The 22247-nt window shown below is 41.1% G+C and overlaps 1 protein-coding gene across 2 annotated transcripts in view; it reads left to right on the plus strand.

The window, feature by feature from the left end:
• The first annotated feature begins 7625 nt into the window (after window positions 1-7625).
• Window positions 7626-22247, plus strand: part of LOC131448067 (urotensin-2 receptor) — a 44921-nt gene continuing 30299 nt past the window's right edge. The window contains exons 1-4 of one of the 2 annotated variants that reach the window (XM_058620144.1): window positions 7626-8034; window positions 8278-8356; window positions 9228-9943; window positions 12710-13088. In XM_058620144.1, coding sequence (XP_058476127.1) covers window positions 9230-9943; window positions 12710-13087 — 1092 coding nt within the window. In that variant the 5' untranslated portion in view covers window positions 7626-8034; window positions 8278-8356; window positions 9228-9229 and the 3' untranslated portion in view covers window position 13088. The remainder of the gene's footprint in view (window positions 8035-8277; window positions 8357-9227; window positions 9944-12709; window positions 13089-22247) is intronic. The other variant, XM_058620145.1, reaches the window with a different exon arrangement.

Consider the following 22247-nt stretch of genomic DNA (forward strand, 5'->3'; position numbering starts at 1 on the left):
ACACTCAGGTCTGATAGTACTGCAAATAAATGGAAATGAAATGGGTCATAAAATTCTTCATTTTAAACAAGAAATAAGGCAGTTTTCAAAAAACTGGACCAGATAATCTAAAATGTAATTCCCCTGGTTTGACACAACTATAACGACACTTCCTTTTTCCCGGCTTCTTCGTCCGATTTTAAACAAATTGAGCACACTTTGTTTGATGTATCTGCTAAATGAGCAGGACTGAGACTGTACCACACAGAGCGTTTGAGGATTTGATGGAAACGTGAGCAATGATGTGACGTTCTCGTGCTTCTAAATCCATGCATACATCCCAAGGCATTATGTGCTAAAGCAGGTGTCTCTGATAAAGCCGGGTGACTCTGTACCTGGGACTGAATTACTGACGTGCCCTGACTCTGCATTTCAATGAAGCCTTTGTGTCGCGTGTACTTCTGAACGATTTGCATTGTGATGGGCTGCAGATGTGTGTTCAAACCCAGCGGAAAACCAAACAATGTGCTGCGTTGGATTGGAAAAAAAAAAGGAAAGCTCTTTTCAACCTGGAGGAATGATGAGGACACAATGAGCTGACAGCAGTGCTTTTAGACACGTGCGTCTGTGTGTGAGGAAGTACGTCCTCACAGTGACTGGTCCGTGTAGGAGGATTGACTGTGATGATGTGTCAGCACAACAGACGTCTTAACTGAAGCTGACACATAACTCCAGCTCTCGTCTTCTCCTCCTGCCGCTGCCGCTGCCGTCGCCGTTTCTGACTCTTTTTCTTCTGTGCAGAAAGCAGCTTTGAAGAGGCCAATAAGTCCAACCCGGTAATGAAGCTGTAACACTCCCCACAAAGAGAAGCAGACGTGCCTAAAGTGGAATCTGACTTGTTCACTTTTAACTAACTTGTCGTGAAGTTCGCACTCTAGATCGAGTCTCATGCACCATTTTTATAGTTTTTTTCCGTTGTGTGTCAGTGAAACTGAAAGTACTGAACACACACACACACACACACACACACACCACCACAAAGAAGAGAGCGTGTGTGAGGGGGGGAGGAAACAAAGCCATGGAAATTCATCATTAAGGGGGAAAAGCTTGACGATATTAAATATTAAATGTCCACTTGGCTGTTCTGTGCGAAAATGACTTTTGTGGCTTAGGGCACAGTCACACATACTCAAATGTGAGCGAGTGATATTTCCCAGATGAAGTGAATCATGGACGATTGTTTGGCGAATGGGGGCAGAAATCAGCTGTGAGGTTGTTGGACAAGGGTTTCGGGGAGTTTACGACGTCATAAAGTGGATCAACATGGCTGATCTTTAAAACTCATGGTAGGAGAACTCCTTAGACTTGGGTTAGGTTCACTCTTTGGATGCCAATTCAAGGAATTCAAAGGCCTTTGACGTAGTGGTACGGTTTTATTCCTTTATCAGGGTATACCCACCCAACACCCCCAATGAAGGTTTGAGGCTGTAACACATCAGTACATACATCTGTGTTTTAAATGGTTGAACCCAATCCTGCCTCTACATCAAAGGCATTTTTATTAATCGTTAAGCAGAGAGTTCCCTGGAGTTCTTTTTGTCTTTCTTGAGTGCGACAGGAAACTACTGTGGCCTTCAAATAGCAGAAAGGATATAACAATTTTGTCTGGATTTTAACGCTCTCAAAGTCTCTCTCTCTATGCACCATTTCCTCCGTCTTCTTCAGTGGTTTATGCGTTGACCTTGTTCTTCTTTTAGGCAGCAGCTTGCATTCATGATGCTGCATCAGTGCCATCTTCTGGAAACAGAAAACTCGGGGCAACAAACATGACCATCAAGGGTTGTTCCCCCTTTTGCAGCTGTAAACAGCTACCACTCTTCTTGGAAGACTTCTCCTCAAGATTCAGAGAGCATTTATGAGTTGAGGCACAGATGTTGGACGAGAAGGCCTGGCTCACAATCTCTGTTCCTCAGTTCATCACAAAGGTGCTCGATGGGGTTCAGGGTCAGTGCTCTGTGCGGCCCAGGCAAGCTCTTCTACACCAGACTCAAACCATGTCCTTGCTTTGTGCACTGGGACACAGTCATGTTGGAATAGAAAAAACATCTTGGTATGCTGCAGCGTTAAGATTGTGGCCAAATACTTAGATAGTGTGCAAATAAAGGGTTATTCTAAAGCTATGGAAACTAAGTATAAAGCAGTTATACACTCATGTAATGTTTAACATTTTACGTTAAGGCAAATTGGAATTATTTAACCTCCCTCCAAAACACACATAAACATGGGTTGACTGGTCTTTTACAGTCTCAACAAATGACTCATGTTCATATATCTGATATTAACATGTATCTGTGCATCTCATTTGACAACCACCATCAGTAAACACGTAGGCTGCACCACGGCCGTGTGCAAAGGCCAGTTTGTTATATGTTTGTGTCTGTTTTTCTTCAGTCTGACTGTGACATCCAGGGTTGTTTATCACAGTGTTTGTGTGTATATGTGAGAGACAGAGAAATGTGGTGGTGTGTGTGTGTGTGTGTGTGTGTGTGTTGAATCAATACGTGGTGAGCTGCCCACAAATAAATCAATGTATGGAAACATGGAAAAAATATGTCCAGTACATTGTTTAAAGCTTAAAGGCTTACAGCTACACTGTAAAAATGAAAATGGTTGACATACATACAAAAAATACTCAATTTCTAGAGTTTCAGTGTATTATAACCGATAGAACTTAGATAATTCAGCTTTAACGAAGTCATGAGTACTACATGTTTTCAGACTTTTGTTTTTTAGAGCTCTTGGCGGGTGAAGGTTGTTCATTTCTTCTTGTGTGTGTGTGTGTGTGTGTGTGTTTTCTACAATGACTTCCTCCCATAATCCAAAGATATTCATGTTTGGTTCAGTTTGAGTTTTAAAACTGACTATATAGAATGTTACTGTTAATGGACATTTGTTTCACGTTGTCCCATTGATAGGATAATGGAATTGATGTATAGCTTGATTAGATTAGATTAGATTAGATTTTATTGATCCCACACTGGGGGAAATTGACTTGTTTGCAGCCGCTGAAGGTCAAAGGTAGAAAATAGGAATTGATCAAAGAGTAGAAATAGGAACAGAAGAGGCAATAAAATAACATATAATAACAACATGATAAATATAAGAAGACAAATGGTAAAAGTATCACAACTACTATTAAGATATTTTGGCTGCTGCAGATATATTATAAACAAAATATATATATAAAAAAAATTGAAAGAAAGAAAAAAATAGAACAGCATGAAATCTGAGATTAAAGTCAGAATTCTGATTTTATTCTCAGAATTCATGTTGTTCTGTTTTTTCTTTCAATTATTTTCTCATGTGGCCCTTATACTCCGTATTGAACAGATTAAGATTGCACAGATTTATGTGATGAATGAATGAATGAATGGATGGATGGATGGATGGATGGAGTATTCCTGCTGTCGTCACCTATAACCACTCAGGCTGAACAATTACTTCGCAAACAGAGCCTAGTTAGTAAGTGAATTCCCACGGATTAGAATTGTGCATGAAAAGCTTTATCATTAAGTTACCCTCGTATTGATTAAATGTAGATGTGAATGAGTCCAACGTACACTTCCACTTTTCACTGAACTGTAAAAAAACAGTGGTCAGTGGATCAAGCAGACAAAAAGAGAGGAACTGTGGACTGATGAGAAAACCACAACATGCCTCCCCCTGGTGTTAAGAAACTATTATTACTGCAATAATAAATTAAAGCAGCAGTGATTTAGCGAGAGCTACGTCGTGTGAGTCGAGTTACGACTCATTTTCCGTATGTGAACTTTGGCTTCACAATATTAGCTTCACAGCAGGTGACGGAAACACAAAAAAATGCTTTCAAATGTTTACTCCACAGCCACTGATTTGAACTCCACCGCAGCAGCAATCCACGGCTAATTCATGTGCTTGTTATTTTTTTCCTCCTTTATATCTTTTTATGCCTTCACTCTTAAACATGCGTTGAGTTTGACTTCTGCGTTGCATCCGTGTTCCTCCATTGTTCACACATCTCCTTCTCTCGCTGTCTCCTCTGTCGACAAACTCCGTCTTTTCATCCGCGGAAAACAAATGACAAAATGTCATGTGTGCACTCGCATCATCAGGCGGCACACGAGCACCTGTCACTTACAACACACGCTCACACGCCGACATCGACTGCATGTGCACGCCGCCGCGCGCTCTTTGAAGACGCACTTACGCATTCAGTCCAATTGCTATTTACAGTAGCAGAGGCTTAAGGCTAATGTGATCAAGTGTAGGGGTTTACTGAGCAGCTGAGACATGTAAGACATGCTCCACAGCAACTGGTTCCATATCTGGTGTGTTTAAAAAACACACTTGTTGCACAATGATGCATAATAATACTGCAGACAGGTTTATAGGGGGAATGATCTGGGTTCAGTGGAACAAAGGCCAGACAAGTGTGAATTCTTTTGGGAAGAGTTCTTGAAATAAACTGTAATAGACTCAGTACTGTGAAGTTTTTGTGTCATTTTCTCCTCAAAACGATCTTTTTTTTTTGTCAAGCTCTCGGTTCCGAGGTTAATTTGCACAAGTGTTTTCAGGGACCACAGCGACAAAGACAAAGAAGTAATTACATTTACTCGTGTTACTGTAATAATAGAGTTTTTTTTTTTTTTGTGACTTTATAAAGTCATTTTTAAAATTTGTAATTTTAGTACTGTACTTCACTACATTTTAAATCACATCCTTTACTGAGTAAAAGAATACATTCATGCACCAGAAACTGGCAATGAATAATGAGGACAGGTGAGTTAATAATAAGGACAGGTGAATGATGAGGACAGGTGAATGATGGGGACAGGTGAATGATGGGGACAAGTGAATGATGAGGACAGGTGAATGATGGGGACAGGTGAATGATGGGGACAGGTGAATGATGAGGACGAGGACAGGTGAATGACGAGGACAGGTGAATGACGAGGACAGGTGAATGACGGGGACAGGTGAATGACGGGGACAGGTGAATGACGGGGACAGGTGAATGACGAGGACAGGTGAATGACGGGGACAGGTGAATGACGGGGACAGGTGAATGACGGGGACAGGTGAATGACGAGGACAGGTGAATGACGGGGACAGGTGAATGACGAGGACAGGTGAATGATAAGGACAGGTGAATGACGGGGACAGGTGAATGATGAGGACGACAGGTGAATGAGGAGGACAGGTGAACCTCACTTTGTTTGTTTGTGGAAATGTACAGGGATAACATTGTAATTGTGGTTAGATTAAGGTTTTTGCATGCGCGCGCGTGTGTGTGTGTGTAATGAGGTTTGTGTCATTATGTAAAGTTATGTAAATGCCAGAGGGAGTCAATGACAGACAGTTCTCAAACTGCATCATTTACTGTGTAAGCGTCCAGTTTATCTTAATGTAATAGCTGCTCATCAGCGCTCCGCTCCCTCTGATCGCTTCTAATCGCATCCATCCAAGGACGACCTCAAAAAGAAACACGTTTGACACACACCAGGAGCAACCTGACCTCTGCCATGATAAAATCACACACACAAACTCCAGATACAGTCCTCGTAAAAAAAAAAAAAAAAAGACCTGTAAACACACGTTTTCCCTGAGAACACGGTGGTCGATGTTGTTTTCTTTAACAGCTTCTGGGCCTGTTCACGTTGTCGACAACAACTTGCATGCTGCTTAACTCTGACAGGAATATTTGGGCATTTAATGGAGCCATAAAAGCGAGTGCCGTCAGGAAGATTTGTGCCTCACTCGTGCTCCCTGAGCATCTTTTTTTTTTTTACCAGCGGCCATTTATCATCCCAGTCCAGTTTCATGAATACTGCATGGATGCAGTGGAACTCTATCGGCGTGCGCGTATTGACTCCAAAAAACAAAAGAGGCTTCATTGTCATAAGTGACTTTCTGACCTGTGAGGTTAAAAGGTTACGGCTGTAAATACAGGAGCATAAAAGGCCTGCCTGAGTGTGTCTGTTTTCTGCATGTGATGTGATCGCCTGGAGGCCAACCGTGATTAGATAAGCAGCCAATGACAGACAGAACAGGAGGATAAAGCTGCAATCACATCAGGCTGAAGTGACTGTAATTACAAGCTGCCCACTGAGAAAGACTCTTCATGCTGCCGTCCTGCTGACAATAACAAATCAGATGTTTTTTCCGACGCGGGGTCACGTCTGATTTGTTTGGTCGAATTTCTTTGCTTAACTTGATGAACATAATTCGAATGCATTTTCTTCACGGTCACAGAAAACATTTTATATTTTCAGGCCAAATGATTTTCCTTTTATCTACAAACACTCTCAGTTTGTCTTTGATGTAAAAAAATGGAAAATTAAAGTGGCTTTCCAAGCTGCATATGTTAATATTAGAGAAGAAATTAGATTGTAATATTGATGTTCGGTGGTTCTGACTCTTTCCCTTTCAGGAGTGAAGTCAATATTAAAAATGAAATCCTTAAATAAACACCGGAACTGTAATGTAAGGTTTTAATTCTCTCTGTCGGCTGTTTCACACAGACATGAACAAGTGTACACTATCACCTCATCTTTTTCCCTATTTTAAACTCTTCATTTTTGAAACTCCACCAACTGTGTCGGTCTTGTCCTTTTCATTTCATCCTAACTTTTCATCTTTAACTTTTTTAATTTGTCTGTTTTATTTCATCCTAACTTTTGTGCGTTTGATTTATCTTCTCATTTAAGATGTAAAGTGACCTTCAGCCCGACAGAGCATTAGGACCAAACTGAAAAGAAACAAATGTTTAATCCTTATAATAAAGTCATAATATTATGAGAATAAAGTGGATATATTACCAGAATAAAGTCATAATATTATGAGAATAAAGTCGTAATAGTATAAGAATAAAGTTGTAATATTACGAGAATAAAGACGTAATATTATGAGAATAAAGTCGTAATATTATAAGAATAAAGTTGTAATATTATAAGAATAAAGTCGTAATATTACGAGAATAAAGACGTAATAGTATAAGAATAAATTAGTAATATTATGAGAATAAAGTTGTAATATTAAGAGAATAAAATTGTAGTGTTATGAGAATAGTCATTATTAACCATACAAAATAGCATAATATTACGACTTCATTCTCATAATGTTACGACGTTGTCCTCGTCATCAGAATAATTCAAATTTGAAAGCCAAAACAAAACCCATAAACACTCCGTTTATGTGAACAAAACACATTGTCTGTTGCGTGTTTGAGCTGCGACGAGGCCAAAGACATTATTTACGTTGGCTCAGCCTCCTGCAGCAGATGATGTTTGATGATGGTGAGTGTGTGTGTGTGTGTGTGTGTGTGTGACATTGACTTTGGTACCATCCATTTAAAATAATGGAAACTGTGGACCCTGCACTGAATTGAATGGGCAGAGTTGGCTGTCTGTTTTGATTTATGTGTGTGTGTGTGTGTGTGTGTCAGTAGGGTTGTTCTGTCTCAAGTCCCAGTGTTGCATATCAGTTTGTGGCACACGCCCCTGTTGCATGGAAAAAGATGGCACAGGGGGGAGAGAGAGAGAAAGAGAGAGAGAGAGAGAGCGCGCAGAACACATTTCCTGCATAACTCCCTCTCACCCATTCCCTCTGCCTTCCCCCTCCCACTTTGGGCTTTTGAGTGAGAGTGCCTCAGCAGCAACAGCAGCATGCTCCTCTCTCTCCCTCTCCCTCATTCTTGCGCTCCCTCCTCGTCTACCTCAGGCACTCTCTCTCTCTTACTCTCCTTCAGTCACAGGGGGGGATTCTCCGTAACCAGCTGTAGTTCACAGTGTGAGCCTCCCTACACTCACTCATCATCACCGTTCCTCTGAGGTTGTTCTGTCTTTATTTTTTTTTTTTTGCATTTTTCCACTCTGAATTTAATTCCTCAGCTGCTGATGTCACAGCTTACATCAAGTGTGTGTGTGGATGCTACCAAGGTGCGAGGGATGGGGAGAGGAGACAACTTTGAGGCTGCGGACACTGCACCTCTCCACTGAACCGAGACTCTTTGGACAGGTTCATTAACTGTTGAGAGACTCTTCAGCAATGGAGCGATTTCTGTTGTAGTGGATGTCTCATTTTTTTTATTTTCCACTCTTCTCGAGTCTTCTGGATATTGATTTTCTCTTTTCTCTTCTCCTTCGATTCCACCTGCGTGCGTGTTTCGTCTCCCAGACACTCCGTGGCAATATGTTGGTATTTTTATGGAGTGTGAAATATTTGCAGTGCATGTGAAGTTTTTTTTTTCTTTTCTTGGAGGAGCAAAGTGAGACAAAGCATGGCTGATGGACGTGCAGCCGAGTGTTGAACGACCCCTCGATCCAGGGAGGCAGCTCAGGTAAGACTTCATGTTCCCGTTCACTTCTTACAATTAAGATTGTTGAGGTTATCAGAGCACATACCAGACGAGTCTGTTAATGAGGACTGAAATGGTTTAACAACGTCTCCCGACTTCATCTCTGCCCCCTGGTGATTTTGCAACAACTCAAATGAGTCTCCACTCAGTCTCTGTCACCTAAGCACTAGTTTGGACAAGCGTGAGTTATTACTTAGTGTTCCTTCAACAGTTGAACCAACCCTGAACAGTCGGCCTTTGGCTTTTTTATGTACAAACACTCTGTACGTCTGTCTGCACAATGTCAGTGCGTGATGATGCGTCAGGCTTCAGATATTCTGCTGATAAAAAAAGAAATGACCCAATAACTACAGCTCTTGCACCGATCGGAAATACTTTAAAACTGTTCATTTTATCAGTATTAAGTCATTAAAATTAAGCCAACTTCTGGATTTTGCTTCTTAATGTCTGTCCTTTAATCAGAGTGTCACACAAAAAGACACTGTTTCAGAAGCTGTCCAATATCGTGAACGACTTGGCAGAGGTTGTGCAGCCTCGTACACGTGCATGCTGTACGTATATGGTGTTTTATAATGTGCCAACTACGGCGTTTCATTAAACTGGCGTGGGTTGGATTATATTCTCACGGCTGTTTCTTTGGTTCAATCTGAGACTGCACCTCTGCAAACAGATACTTGGATAGATGTCTTTCATCAAAAGAAAAGTTGAAATAACTCAAACAGGCCCCAGTAATCAACAAAACGTCATCATTTACCCACCGAGAGCCACCCAAGTGACATGATTGTTCAAGGGCAAGTCCATGTATAAAGAATAGAGCTGATTACTGTGTCATTTGTGTTCTCATACGTCACAGAAATGACCACCATGTCCATGGAGCCTGTGCGAGTCCTCTCAGAAAGGGGCACCAATGCCACTGACCCCCCGGTGAACTCTCACGAGGACACCGCCGCCACCTTCACCATCGGCACCATCCTCTCCATCATGTGCCTCGTCGGCGTCTCGGGGAACATCTACACCTTGGTGGTCATGTGCCAGTCCATGAGGACGGCGGCGTCCATGTACATCTACATTATAAACTTGGCTCTGGCCGACCTGCTGTACCTGCTCACCATCCCCTTCATCGTCTGCACACACTTCCTGAAGGGGTGGTACTTCGGGAACACGGGCTGCCGGATTCTGATCAGCATGGACTTCCTGACCATGCACGCCAGCATCTTCACGCTGACCATCATGAGCACGGAGCGCTACTTTGCCGTGCTCAAGCCACTCGACACGGTGAAGCGGTCTAAAAGCTACCGGAAGGCCATAGCTCTGCTGGTGTGGGCGGCCTCTCTTATTCTGACTCTGCCGATGGTTGTGAGCATCCAGCTCATGACAGTGGGCACCAAGGCCATGTGTCAGTCCACCCTGTCCCGACTCTCCTACAAGGTTTACATCTCCTTCCTGTTTTGCACTAGCATCGTTGCTCCAGGACTGATCATCGGCTTTCTCTACACTCAGCTCGCACGCACCTACTGGGTTTCACAGACGGAGACCTTCAAACAGACCAAGAAACTCCCCAATCAAAAGGTGAGTGCAATCACAAGATGTTTCTGTTTATATATTATATATGTGCTCAGCTTTGTATGACAACTTCTCTGAAATAAAGTCTTCCAAGTTCAACAACAAGACACTTGTTCTTCTAAACTGATAGAGATGTTCATTTCTTAAGACCCTTGGCACAGGAACGAGCAGGAGTTCAGCGTAAATTCAACTGTTTCCCCAACAACATTTGGTTTGGTTTAGGAACAGGAATAGTTTGGTTACGGTAAGTGAAAACACACTGGGCTTAAAAATAATTACTTACATAATACTGTGGGGGTAAAAAAATAATAATACATGAGCTCAGGCATAAAAAGTTAAGAAGTTGTTGACCTATACAAACAATTTATCCTCCTCTCTCTGACTTAGGGTTAAGGTAAGGTTCATGTGGCAGTGATGCCTAAAGTGTGGGCCATGGCCCCCTGGTGGGCTGTATAATATAATTTAAAGATAAATATTAAGTTTTCAAAATCCAGAAGACCCAAGTTTGCAACCCGGTCGGAACAAGGGCCATTCTACATGTTCTTCCTGTGTGTGCATGGGTTTCCAACGGGTTCTCCAGTTTCCTCCCACAGTCCAAAAATTCATTCAGATTTGGGGATCAGGCAAATCGGACACTTTAATTTGACTATAGGTGTGAGTGTAAGAGTGGATGGTTGTTTGTCTCTATGTGGCCCTGTGATGGACTGGCAACCACAGCTGAGATTGACACCAGTGACCCTTAAAAAAAACATACTGATCAGAAGAAATTAAGTCAAGCCATTGGATTTGTGACACTTGTTTCCATACACTGTTACTACAAAGCAATTGTTTTTCAGGTGGTGAATAGGAAAGCATAAAGTTGTCATGAAAGGTTTTGGGGGAGGGAATATCTGGTGAGTTGGTATATAGAGATGTGGCGGTTGCTGGTCTTTGAAACATTTCGGGGCACAGTTATTTGAACATAAATTCTTACATAAATTCTGCAAACAAACAACTACAAAGAGGGAAGTGATAATTAAGTGAAACTGAAATGCTATAATAGTGTTTCTTTTTACAGTATATACGTACAAACGAAAATGGTCTATATCCTGAGCAAATAACACACAACGAGCAGCTGTTTGTCTACAGAATTCAAAATCCACAAAATCCACACAGGACTGAGACAGAAAAGGTTTCTACAACGCTGTCAATCAGACAGTTCCTCTAATCATTGTGTAGAAGCCCAGCGTCCGCTCCCGCCCATCCTTCCACCCACTGTTGTGGAAGCTGAGCTTCCCTGGAAGTGACCTGGATTTTGCCACATTTTGCCAATTTGTCCAAAAAGAAAACTAATTCTGTGCTGTCCCATAGAGAACAGTTGAAGCCGAGCTTCAAGTGGTTTTAACGCAGAGGCTGTCATGGGAATACAAAAATAAACAGCTTATTCTGAACAAACTAGTGACACGTTTAGTATTGAAATGTAAATACAACACAGTAAATATTTGACAACATTTTAGAGGAAGCTGAACAGCCCTTGCTGTCTTAGAGAAATCTCCACTGATGAGAGAGAGGAGAGTCTGCAGTGTTGCCATTGGTTATGATTCTTTTGGTTCCTTGGTGGTTGCACCACACTTGACCTTTTCATTGCACAAGCTTCCATTCAGCAGAAGGAGGATACAGGCTAATCCGGCTGGCGAAACCTCATATTTGTACTGGAAGTGCAAATGTACAAAGAACCACAGACCTTCCACTCATAAAAACTGATTCTGTCATAATCCTCATGGAGAGTGCAGCGGCTCCTGAGGGTGGGGGCCCTGTATTATGTCGCTCATAGGCTATAATGGCATTCTTTCTCAAAGCTTCTGTTTCCCTGGCACAGTTTTGTCAACAACCGCGTCAACACGGCTGATGACCGGATGCCAGTAAAGAGTGTTTGGCTATCTGCTTGAACTATTCCACTAACAATCCCTCCTTCTGCTGACGCAGATATTTTATTTTTCATTCCCTGGTTGCTCTCCGCTCATGCTGAGACAAAAGCTCATCCAATTTCCTTCATAGCAGGGCCGAAGGTCAGTTCCATGTTATGACTGTGATTAACAATGTGACAAATGTAGTGACCTATGCAATCTGTTTTATTTTTCTCTTAATATCTGTTTTTTTAAATGGCAAAACGTGTCTTCAAATGTGAGTGAATAAAGATGTGCTTGTTTTTATCATGTGCTGTAAGTGAAATACAAAAAGTGCACCCAATATGAGGTTTATGCCACTGCTATCATTGATTATTTTCATTTTTAATGTTTCTGCAATGATTAATACACCAGTATAAAGGAGCTCTTTAATCCAAATGATATTTTTAATGCTTAAGTACAATTATTGTTATCTGTGAATTGTTTTACAGAAACACTGAAAAACCTATAAAAACACATTATTATTTCTTGATTAAAATGTCAAATTATAGTTAATGTGCTTGCATTCTTGAGCAGAAAAATTGAGTTTTAGTGGTTGAATGTTTATGCTTGATTCATTTCTGACTTCTCAGAGAAGAAGCCCAGTGAGCCGGCTCAAATTTGGGTGTACATTTTTAGTTTTTAAACAAATCTTTAGGACAGGTGGTCTACTAAAAGACTGTAAAAGACAAAATTGTGTGATCTCAAAGCAGCAGAAGTGCACTTCTTCCATTAAATGTTACACACTGCACCTTTGAAGAGGCCAATGTTTAACAGACTGCTGTGGAACCTCATAACTGGTCCATCTTCATTATTGCTATCTCTCTTTGGTCCTCTCCTTCTCAAGGTGTTGTACCTGATCTTCACCATCGTGCTCCTCTTCTGGGCGTGCTTCCTGCCGTTCTGGATCTGGCAGCTGCTGTTCCAGTTCTACCCGACGCTGTCGCTCTCCGCCGAAGCCAAGCGCAACATCAACTACCTGACCACGTGCCTGACGTACTCCAACAGCTGCATCAACCCCTTCCTCTACACACTGCTCACCAAGAACTACAAGGAGTACCTGCGGAAGCACAAGCGCTCCTGGTCGGCTGGCAGCTACTTCAACAGAAGGAGCCGGTTCCAGCGTTCGCCCCGGAGGTCACCGTCGTCCAGCAGTCAGCAGTGTACGGAGAGCTTCATGCTCACACACACGGCCTCCCTGCGAGCTCACAACAGCAGCTTGTGAGGTAGGGGCAAATTTCGCTGACTAAAGTTTTAGCTGATTGTCAAAACCAGTGCGACTCTGGTTCTCTGAGATGCATCAAATGATTCTTCTGGAACAAAGCTTAGCGCTGCACTAATTTCCCCTTTTCTATCTTTATATTAAATAGTACACATCAGCAGTGCAGGGGCTGATGTATAGACACAGCTTTGTTGACGTTCTATAATGAATGAAAGCCTCGGTATGACGAGTTATGCGACTACAGATGGCACAGATTTGCAGGCCTTGGAAAACAACAGCCCTGTCCTGGATTTCTACTTCATTCCGTATGAGGCAAGTGCCTCTTAATGTTTATGTATGGAACTGGGTGAGCTGACGAGACACGTTAAAACAATAAATATTCAATTGCACGGAGAGGTTCAGAGGAGGATTCTTTCATTCTTTTTCTTTCTTTTTTTTTAAATGAAGTTCGTGGCTCAGTAGGTTTCTGACATGTTTAGTCTGAATTTGAAGGGGCAGAACATATGAATAAGTCAAACAGTTCTTCTTTGAGGTTATTACATGTACCTGATTAAACTTGACGTCCAGCAAACAAATCAGCTGTAACAAACAAAGTGTCCAGTGTGTATAAAGGAGTTAAATGAAATGGTGCTTGACCTTTAATATTTATTTTCCTGATGGAATCATATTCTTCAAGCACTCAATTCTACATGCACGTTATCAAATTTACTGTAACGTTGCAATTGACTCAATTTATTAACTTGTAATGCTGACTTAGCATTCATAACTAATAGAATTTCCTTTTTTTAAGCCTATACGTACGTTTATAGAGACAAGATGTTTCTGTATCCTCAGATTCTGCCTGAGGCAAGTTTTAACAATCCTATAAACTTCAAGAACTGTACGAAGACTCTTGTTTGAAATCTCACATTTGCATGTACGTGTTCGACCGTCTGCACGACTGACTTTTAGATGTTGGTCGCAAATGTTCCTGAATCATATAGTGCAGCCGAGGGGAATGGAGGGTGAAGAGCAGGACGAGGGGCAGAGGATGGGGTTGTGTGACAGGAGACACACACACACACACACGCCCACACTTTCCACTCGCAGGCGTTAGTAGTGAATGTCACATTGTGGGACGTCAGCTGAGACACAGCAGATATGATTTATTTTTATTTTTTCCGATGCCAACATCTGCTTAACTAATGAACGACTAAATACTTTTGCAGCGCCTCATGACTCAATCCAGACTGGCCACAACAGGATATAACAACTGAGGTTATATGAGTTTAGTTTAATTCTTTATAATTAACATTACCGATAAAAATATCAAAAGGCTTTTTTATCTGTAGGCCTGGCAAGGTGTTAAAGTATGCAGCCTCGTTTAAAACTGTAATCATAATATAAAATGTGCCAATTACAATAAAAAAACAGACCTAAGCAGCAAATTAAAGTGGAGAAAATAGCACTTCAAATAAAGCAAAATAAAAGCAGTTACAGAGTGTGTCCTCTTGTAATCTTGTAATGAGTGTTTTAGCAGGTTTTTTTTGTCTATTTCTATCAAGATATGAATCACAAATTTGACATTTCTGTCAGGGTCAGCATCATTGTGTTTATCTTTTCTCCTCATAACGTCTCAAAAGGGAACCTTCTGTCCTACAATAGCAACACTTTTCACTCCATCCCAAAAAGGGGTCAGAGTAATAAAAATCCAATCCTGTTCATAACTTTGCACTCAGCTGATATTGTATTGGTAGAGCTTTATCTTTGATTGCTAGGGTGGGGGGTTCCAGGTTTGTCTGAGGGGAGAGAGAATAGCAGCAGTGAGTCATATATCACCTCTCCCTGCCTTGGAATACAATGTGCTGAGTGACACCTACTATAATTCACAAGGGTAGAGAGAATACAGGCTCCATATTTGTGTCCGCACACATGGAGGCAGGGAATGGGACAGACAGATGGACCCAGTGAATTTTAGGAAAAAAAAAACAACTGTGTGCTTTAACGACAACTTTGGGCAGTGATGCGTCTCATGTGTACTATAAATATAAACATTAAAGCTGCAGTGTGTAACCTTTGGTGATGGTTGCTCAAAACATTGCTAACCCGAATAAACCTAGAAATAGTCACATGTAGACAAACATTCACTTATGATGAAATGGAATCAGGTTTGGGTCAGGTGAAGTCACACAGGCAGACCTGTAAATTAGGGAAAACAAACAATGGCCATGGTAACAATTGCATGTCAGAATCAGGGTATCAAACACTCATGTTGCTTTTCCATTAGCACTACTTGGTTTGGTATCAGGAACATCGTTTTCCATTATGACTCTTCCAGTGACAACACTCCAGCAGTCTGTTGACGACACATTTTAGTATCGGCTCAGCTTGCTTGGAACCTCGCCAGAGCAGGTACTCAAGCACCAGGTACTATCACCAATGGAGAAGTAAAAAAAAGCTAAAACTGATAAACTGTCCGTTGGATTCAGATCAGGCTCGGTAAGTCTCAAGATTGAACAGAAAAATGTAGGCCAAACCACACACTCACAGGTATATTTTTTTATATAACATTACAGTAATAGAAATTTAAGCACTATATAGTATTTTTGATAAGACGTTCCTGCGCCAGAGTTTGAAATGACTAACCAAAGCTAGCCAGCTAAAGCTAGCTTTACCTTAGATCAGCTGGTCAGCCAAACGTGTTACAGATTTTTAAAACAAGTGATGGAAATTCATTCATTACATTATTAATTTTCTAAGTTGTTTTTCGCAGAAGTTGATGCAGAAGTGTTTCTTGGAATTACACAGTGAGAAATACCAGCTTTTATTGTGTCGTTTTTGCTAGCTTCTTATTAAAAGCTGCATCCAGGTGTTAGAGAGTGAAGAAATTCTCCAGCTTAGCTGGAAACCTAGAAGTTTCTAACACTAAACTCTGCGCTAATGGTCATTCCTTATTTTCCACCTTGTTTTAAAGGGGTGTCAAAATACAGAAATTGTGATTTGTGGGGGTTTGTTTTTAATGATCAAAGCACATGGTCCAATAGCGTATGGCACAAGGGCTTTTTTATAGCATGTCCAACTTTTACTTATGTAACAGTGGGGGGAAAAAGGTTGCTGCACTCGCCACATGGTGAAAATGCTTGTGCTTTGTGTCTTTATATTGGATTGAGACACTGGAAAGACACAGGAAAACAATCAAAGCAGCCTGGAGTCAAACCAGTGACCTGCTGCTCCGCGGCCATCGAGTACGTGTTCTAATCTTGTCATGGTTGTTGCTCAGCACAACCAACCTCTGATTAAAACCTAACCTAGTTGGACAATATCAAATTATCAACAGCACACAGTAAAAGCTTTTAATTCAACGGATAAATAAAAACTTAATGTGCCTTAGAGAAAGGACACAGCGCTTATACAAGCTTGATGTAGCTGAACAATATCGTGCTTTGCTTTTATTGTGTGGAACAAGTGGAGCAAAACAAGGAAGCCATCAAGTGAAACAAAGAGTGTGGACTGATATTATATCATCCTGCGCCGGAATTACAGCCACTGTGGGAAACAGTAGCACAGATTACACAACATTCCTTTATGGCCCTGTTCACTGTGGAAAAATATGACTAATAAAAACAAGGAAACTTAAACAAAATCCTTTATAGTCCACATTATCTTCTCTTCGCTATAGGCTAGGCTACTGGAAACTGTGTACAGTATATACGAAGACTTTCCTGCATCATCCTTGGAATAAGTGAGCTTTTGGAAAACTCAGCAGGACATGAAACGATAATCATATATTAAACTGTCAGTCTACTTTCTTAAAATTGTTTAAAACTTAGATCTTTTTTTCTTTTTTTTAATTCTCTTTATGTTTCCACATGTCTTTTATTGCCCCTGTGTGGATTTCTGTAAAAGGGCCCGTTTACGATACATGAGTGCCAGCTAATGCAATTTGGTGCAGCATTCTAATGCGACCCATAAACGTTTAATCAATAAAAACTCGCAGGATATAGCGACGGCTGCCTGGCAGGCACTGTGGAAGTGCTCCAGCTCCTAAAGCGTGCTGATAGCATCGCGTGTTTACTGCAGCACAGGCCACATAAGGAAGTGGCCAGCAGACACAGGAAGGCAATTTTAGCAGTTACCGTGGAAAACATATGATGTACTACTATATACTGTAGCCCCATTTAATATTCACCGCAGAGGCAAGGGCATCTGAAATCTCCAATTAGACTAACTTATTTTTTCCATACATATAAAGGATGAATATTCCCCACACACTCAGGTCTGTGATTGCATTGAAATGAGCTGTTCAAGTGTCTGGAGTCATTTACAGGGTTATGGTTAAGGACTTTGCTGCACCGCCTGTTCCCATCAATTGCAACTTTGTACACAGTTATATAATTTAACTACACAATCAAAAGGTTTTTATGGCAAAATACACGGTAAAATACAGTGAGATGCACGACATCAATGCAATCTGTGTGTTTTTGAATAACCTCAATTTGCAACATGTTCTCAAAACACATTTCATTGTCGGGTTGACAATGAAAATGATTTCCCTTTTCCTCACTGATAAGGAGAGGAAATTAGTCAGCAAAGTGGCACGTTAAGGATTTTTTTTCCGCCTTAAAGTACAAGAATCTAAACTGCTACAATAAAACTACTGTATACACACAGTATGATATTTATTACGTTTACGGTACTGTCTTGGTGTGATTTTACATGAACTCTCAGGGTTCCGTTTTAATTGACTACCCTCTAAAGTCATTAAGGACAAAAATGTCCACTGCTGTAAAAACATTACAGCTTTTCCATGTTTTTTTTCCCTGCATAAATCTGTTGAACAACTTCAGCCCTGCTAATAACTACCAAACATTCAATCATTTTGAGGATTTTAACACTTTAAATGCCAGTTTGAAAATTTGACGTCACTGTTTTTATTTATGAAAAAAAAAACATCACTTCTGAGCAGGGGTGAAGATGTTTAACAGATGTTTTTTTTTTTTTGTTCTCTAATGACTCGAGAGTATGGTGAATTTGTTTCTCAGTGTCCTATTTATCTATTAGAAAAATAGAAACCGTATGTACAAACACAGCCAAAATGGTGGCCAGATCAAGAAGCAACATTTGCCCAAATGGACAAAAATGTCCGTAATTATAAGAAGCCAGAGGGTTAAGGTTGTGGAAAACACAATTTGCTGCTTCCTGCTGTCCCAAGAGAATAAGTCCACCACTTAGCGGTAGCTTATTTAAGTGATATAGTGTTGCCCATTAACATTTATAGGCTTACTATAGCTGGTAAATGTCTTGTAATGAGGGTTGATGACCTATTTTAGTCTTTCTCGCGTTAAAATTCCACATAAAGTCAAAAGACAATTCAGTCTTCCTCTGGTACTTAAAGCTCCAGTGCGTAACTTCTGTTATGACTTCCTGTGCACAGCGCAAGCATGTCATTGGGGCAACACAGGATTCCAAACACTGCTTTAATTAGATTAGACACAAAAAGAGTTTTTTAACTTATTTTGGAAATGACTTGATGGTAATAGACATCCATTTATATACACAGCAGCTTTAAATGCCAACAATGCCACAAAAGTCATGTCACAAGTTACAAAAACTTGGTGTTTGTGTCAGCATTCTGTATCTAATTCCCCCCCATAATTATTCCACTCTTTAAACATGTCACGTCACAAGCGACAGTGATGATAAATCACAGTGTAGGAGTTGCTGGAATAACAGCTTTGGCTGTGGAGAGGCTCACAGAGTGCACTCAAACGAGACAACAGACGGGTTTTAGCCTGTCATTAAGTCAAGTCAGATTTAATATTCATTAGCAGCAGCTGATATGATCCGCCGTCAGTTTCATTTTACCTGGTGGAAGTGACACAGTGGAGATGAGTCCGTGTGGGTCACGCACCAGTTCACCCGAATCATTTCACTGCACTGGAGACACAGGAGATCACAGACAGTGTCAACTTCAGGTGGACAAACAAAACCCTTAAATAGAGCTTTTCTAGTCTTGAGCTGCTTTACACTACAGTTTTCACCCATTCACACACTGCAACGTGGGGTTAAGTGTCTTGCTCAAGGACATATAGACGAGCAGAGCCAGGAATTAAACCCACGACCTTCCAGTTGAACGACATCTCACCCTACTCCTCACTATTTGAGTACATTTTTATATTAGAAAATTGCTTTTGATGAAGTACAGTAAATGTCAAATACTATAAGACTTTTACTTGAGTAATATTATACGAAAAGTGACTTTTCTGGTAAGAAATATATACGACTGGTAGTCACTGTGAGTTTAAACTGCAAGAGTGACTGGCCATTTATCTTCTACCACTTTATCCTCAACATGAGGGTCATGAGAGGTTGCTGGTGCCAATCCCAGCTGACACAGGGACACAGAGAGACAAACAAGCGTCCACTCTCACTCTCACATCTAGGGTCAGTTAAGAGTATCCAATGTGTCCACTTAAAATCACAAAAACAGACAGACACTTTCACTCATCCTGGCCTCTGATTTGCTGGAGATGTTATCAACTCCATCGAGATTTCCAGCAAACTGAAAACAGGATGTGAAACCTCTGTAAACATGTATTTTTAAATTTCACTTGTAGTGACTGATCAGGGGCTAAAAATTGGGCTGAAAAAACACTTCAGATATTTTATTAACCTTTTTTCACAATCTCTTCTACTACTATACTACTACTTTCCTTTTTAGTTGTACTGTATTTCTATTATTTTTTTTAAATCAATATACTCAAACAACCGATCTCTTCACATTCTAGAACCGTCCTAATTTCAAAGTCAATCAACAGTCGACCTATTGTTCATTGTTCCGTTCAATCCTGTGATTTCTGGCACAGGAAGGTGCGTCCGGTGGAAAACAGCACACGTCAAGACAATCAACAGTCGACCTTAGCGTGTCTTCAATATTCCATGAAGGTGTCACTTGCGTATGTCAGCGTGCTCAAGTCAAAACAACTCGTTTAGATTTGTCGAAAAGAAAAATTTATGTCATCATCTTGAAAGAAATGATCACCGAAATATGTCTACAAGCGGCGCGAACAGATCTCGCTCCGTGAGTCTATAAAGATTAAACGGAGGAAGCCTTGACCGCTATTAGTGCCGGCTATGAAAAAAATTATTCCATCTTTAATAATAATTGCTTTAATCCCATGTCTGCACACGTCAGCCGTGCTCAGCAGACGTCCTCATTTGTCACCGCCATGAACCAGGGGCACATTAAAGAACTATTAATGGAGGAATCATTAACTTTGTTATGATTCTATAGGGTTTCGTTTTTTTTCCCCCAATCTCAACCAGATTGAGGAAGGTCTTTACAGAGGTCACCTCTGTAAAAGGTCATCCAGACACACACACACTAACTCTTTTCTTTCACTCATAATGATAATGGAGATATTGATCCCATTGACTTTTGCCCATTTTAGGAATTGCCGGTCTCTTCCCATCACCGGTGATGAGGCGGCTTTGCCTGTAACATCCATAGGCTACACTGTCTGGGAAAGTCCCCCACTGTGATCAATAAGCACCTTGACTCACCCTCCACTGATGTTTTACAGGATTATATAGCGACCAGAATTGATTGAGTGGGCCCCCTTATCTCAGCTTTCAATTAAAGAGGCCGTAAAGCGACGCGCTGCACATAAATGTAGCAGATACAGAAATCTGTCATGAAACAAGAATAAAATGTCAGTTTGTGCAGAGTTTAGCGAAACGAGGGCGGGTAAGATGTAAGGCAGTACAAGTGATGAAACTGCCGAGAGTGACAGCCTCTTATTTGCACTTTCCGTCGGAGCACTTCGACCTGCAGAGACGTCAGCATTTTCAACAAGAGCTGCACTTTTCAGATTTAAATAAGTAAAAAAAAAGTTAAGAGATTCAGACAGCAGTTACTGAATCAGTGCAGATGTGGCATAAACAATTTCCCCTACAATCTCATCAGCCAATCACGTGGCAGGAATTCAGACCTGTAGACATGGTTGCGACTGCCTGACGCATTTGCACAAGCGCACTTTGCATTACCGTAATTACACTACAGTTTGTACCATCGGAAAAATTCCAGCGGCTTCTGAAAACTGAGAAGTTGCACGTCAAAGCCAATGTGTGGTTATTACGGTAATTCACACTCACGCTATTGCAGGAAGCCGGCGAATCAGCGTCTTTGTCACCAGAGAGGAGAGAGATGGAAATACGTCTGTATAGAGCTGAAACGATTACTCGATTAATCGATTACTAAACTAATCGCCAACTATGTTGATAAACTTTGGCATTTTAAGCGTCTTTTAACGTGGCTGGTGTGAGAATTTCATTAAACCCCTGATATACGGGGATTTCCGTGCATCTCTACAGTAGTGTTGACAGCGAATGCTTTGAAACAGAGAAAAATGTCCAGCGAGCAGCAATTCTCTGTTAGAAATGTCACGCTAATGCCAGAGTTCAGAGGACAAAAAGACACAACTCATTAAAAACCCAGAAATGCAGAGGAGCATCTGTGAATGCACAACACGTCCAACTTGGGCAAATGGGTTCCACTAGCAGGAGACCACTCCCACGTGTAAGTGATAAAGTGGCCAGAGAGTGGATGTGCATTTTTGGCTTCGATGCACTGTCCATGAACATGGAAGAGACTAAAATAACTAAAATGGAAAAGCACTTTTAAAATTGAGACTTATTTTCACAACTCTAACCATTTTCTGGCACAGAAAAAAAATCAGAATTTTAATTTTACACACATTTAAAGAAAATAAATGACAGGGGTGGGGGGTGGGAGGGGGATGGTTGAGTGCGTCATATTTGAGGAAAAAACCTTTGAAGGTGGTAAATATATGAGTCACCTTCCCTGCCTCATCACTTTGCTTCCAGGCTTTGTTCCCTGCTCGGCTCAATCCCCCTCTCATCCAGCTCAGCCTCCTTTGGCTTCATGTCCTGCACAGATCCACTCCCTCTGCCCTCACTCAGTCCTCACTCACCCAGCGCTATCACCTTAAATCACTCGCTCCGCACCCGAGTTCACATTCGCTCATTTAATTATAGCTGATACTCACTGACGCTAAAATCACTTAAGTCTCTTTATTACTGCTGATTATGTGATAAGGTTGACTTTTTTCTGGTCTTGTGACTTAAATCTTTGAATTTGATAACTTTTGTGTATTTCTTGAAA

This window comes from Solea solea, chromosome 21 (genome assembly GCF_958295425.1).
Source record: "Solea solea chromosome 21, fSolSol10.1, whole genome shotgun sequence".
Classification (NCBI taxonomy): Eukaryota; Metazoa; Chordata; class Actinopteri; order Pleuronectiformes; family Soleidae; genus Solea; species Solea solea.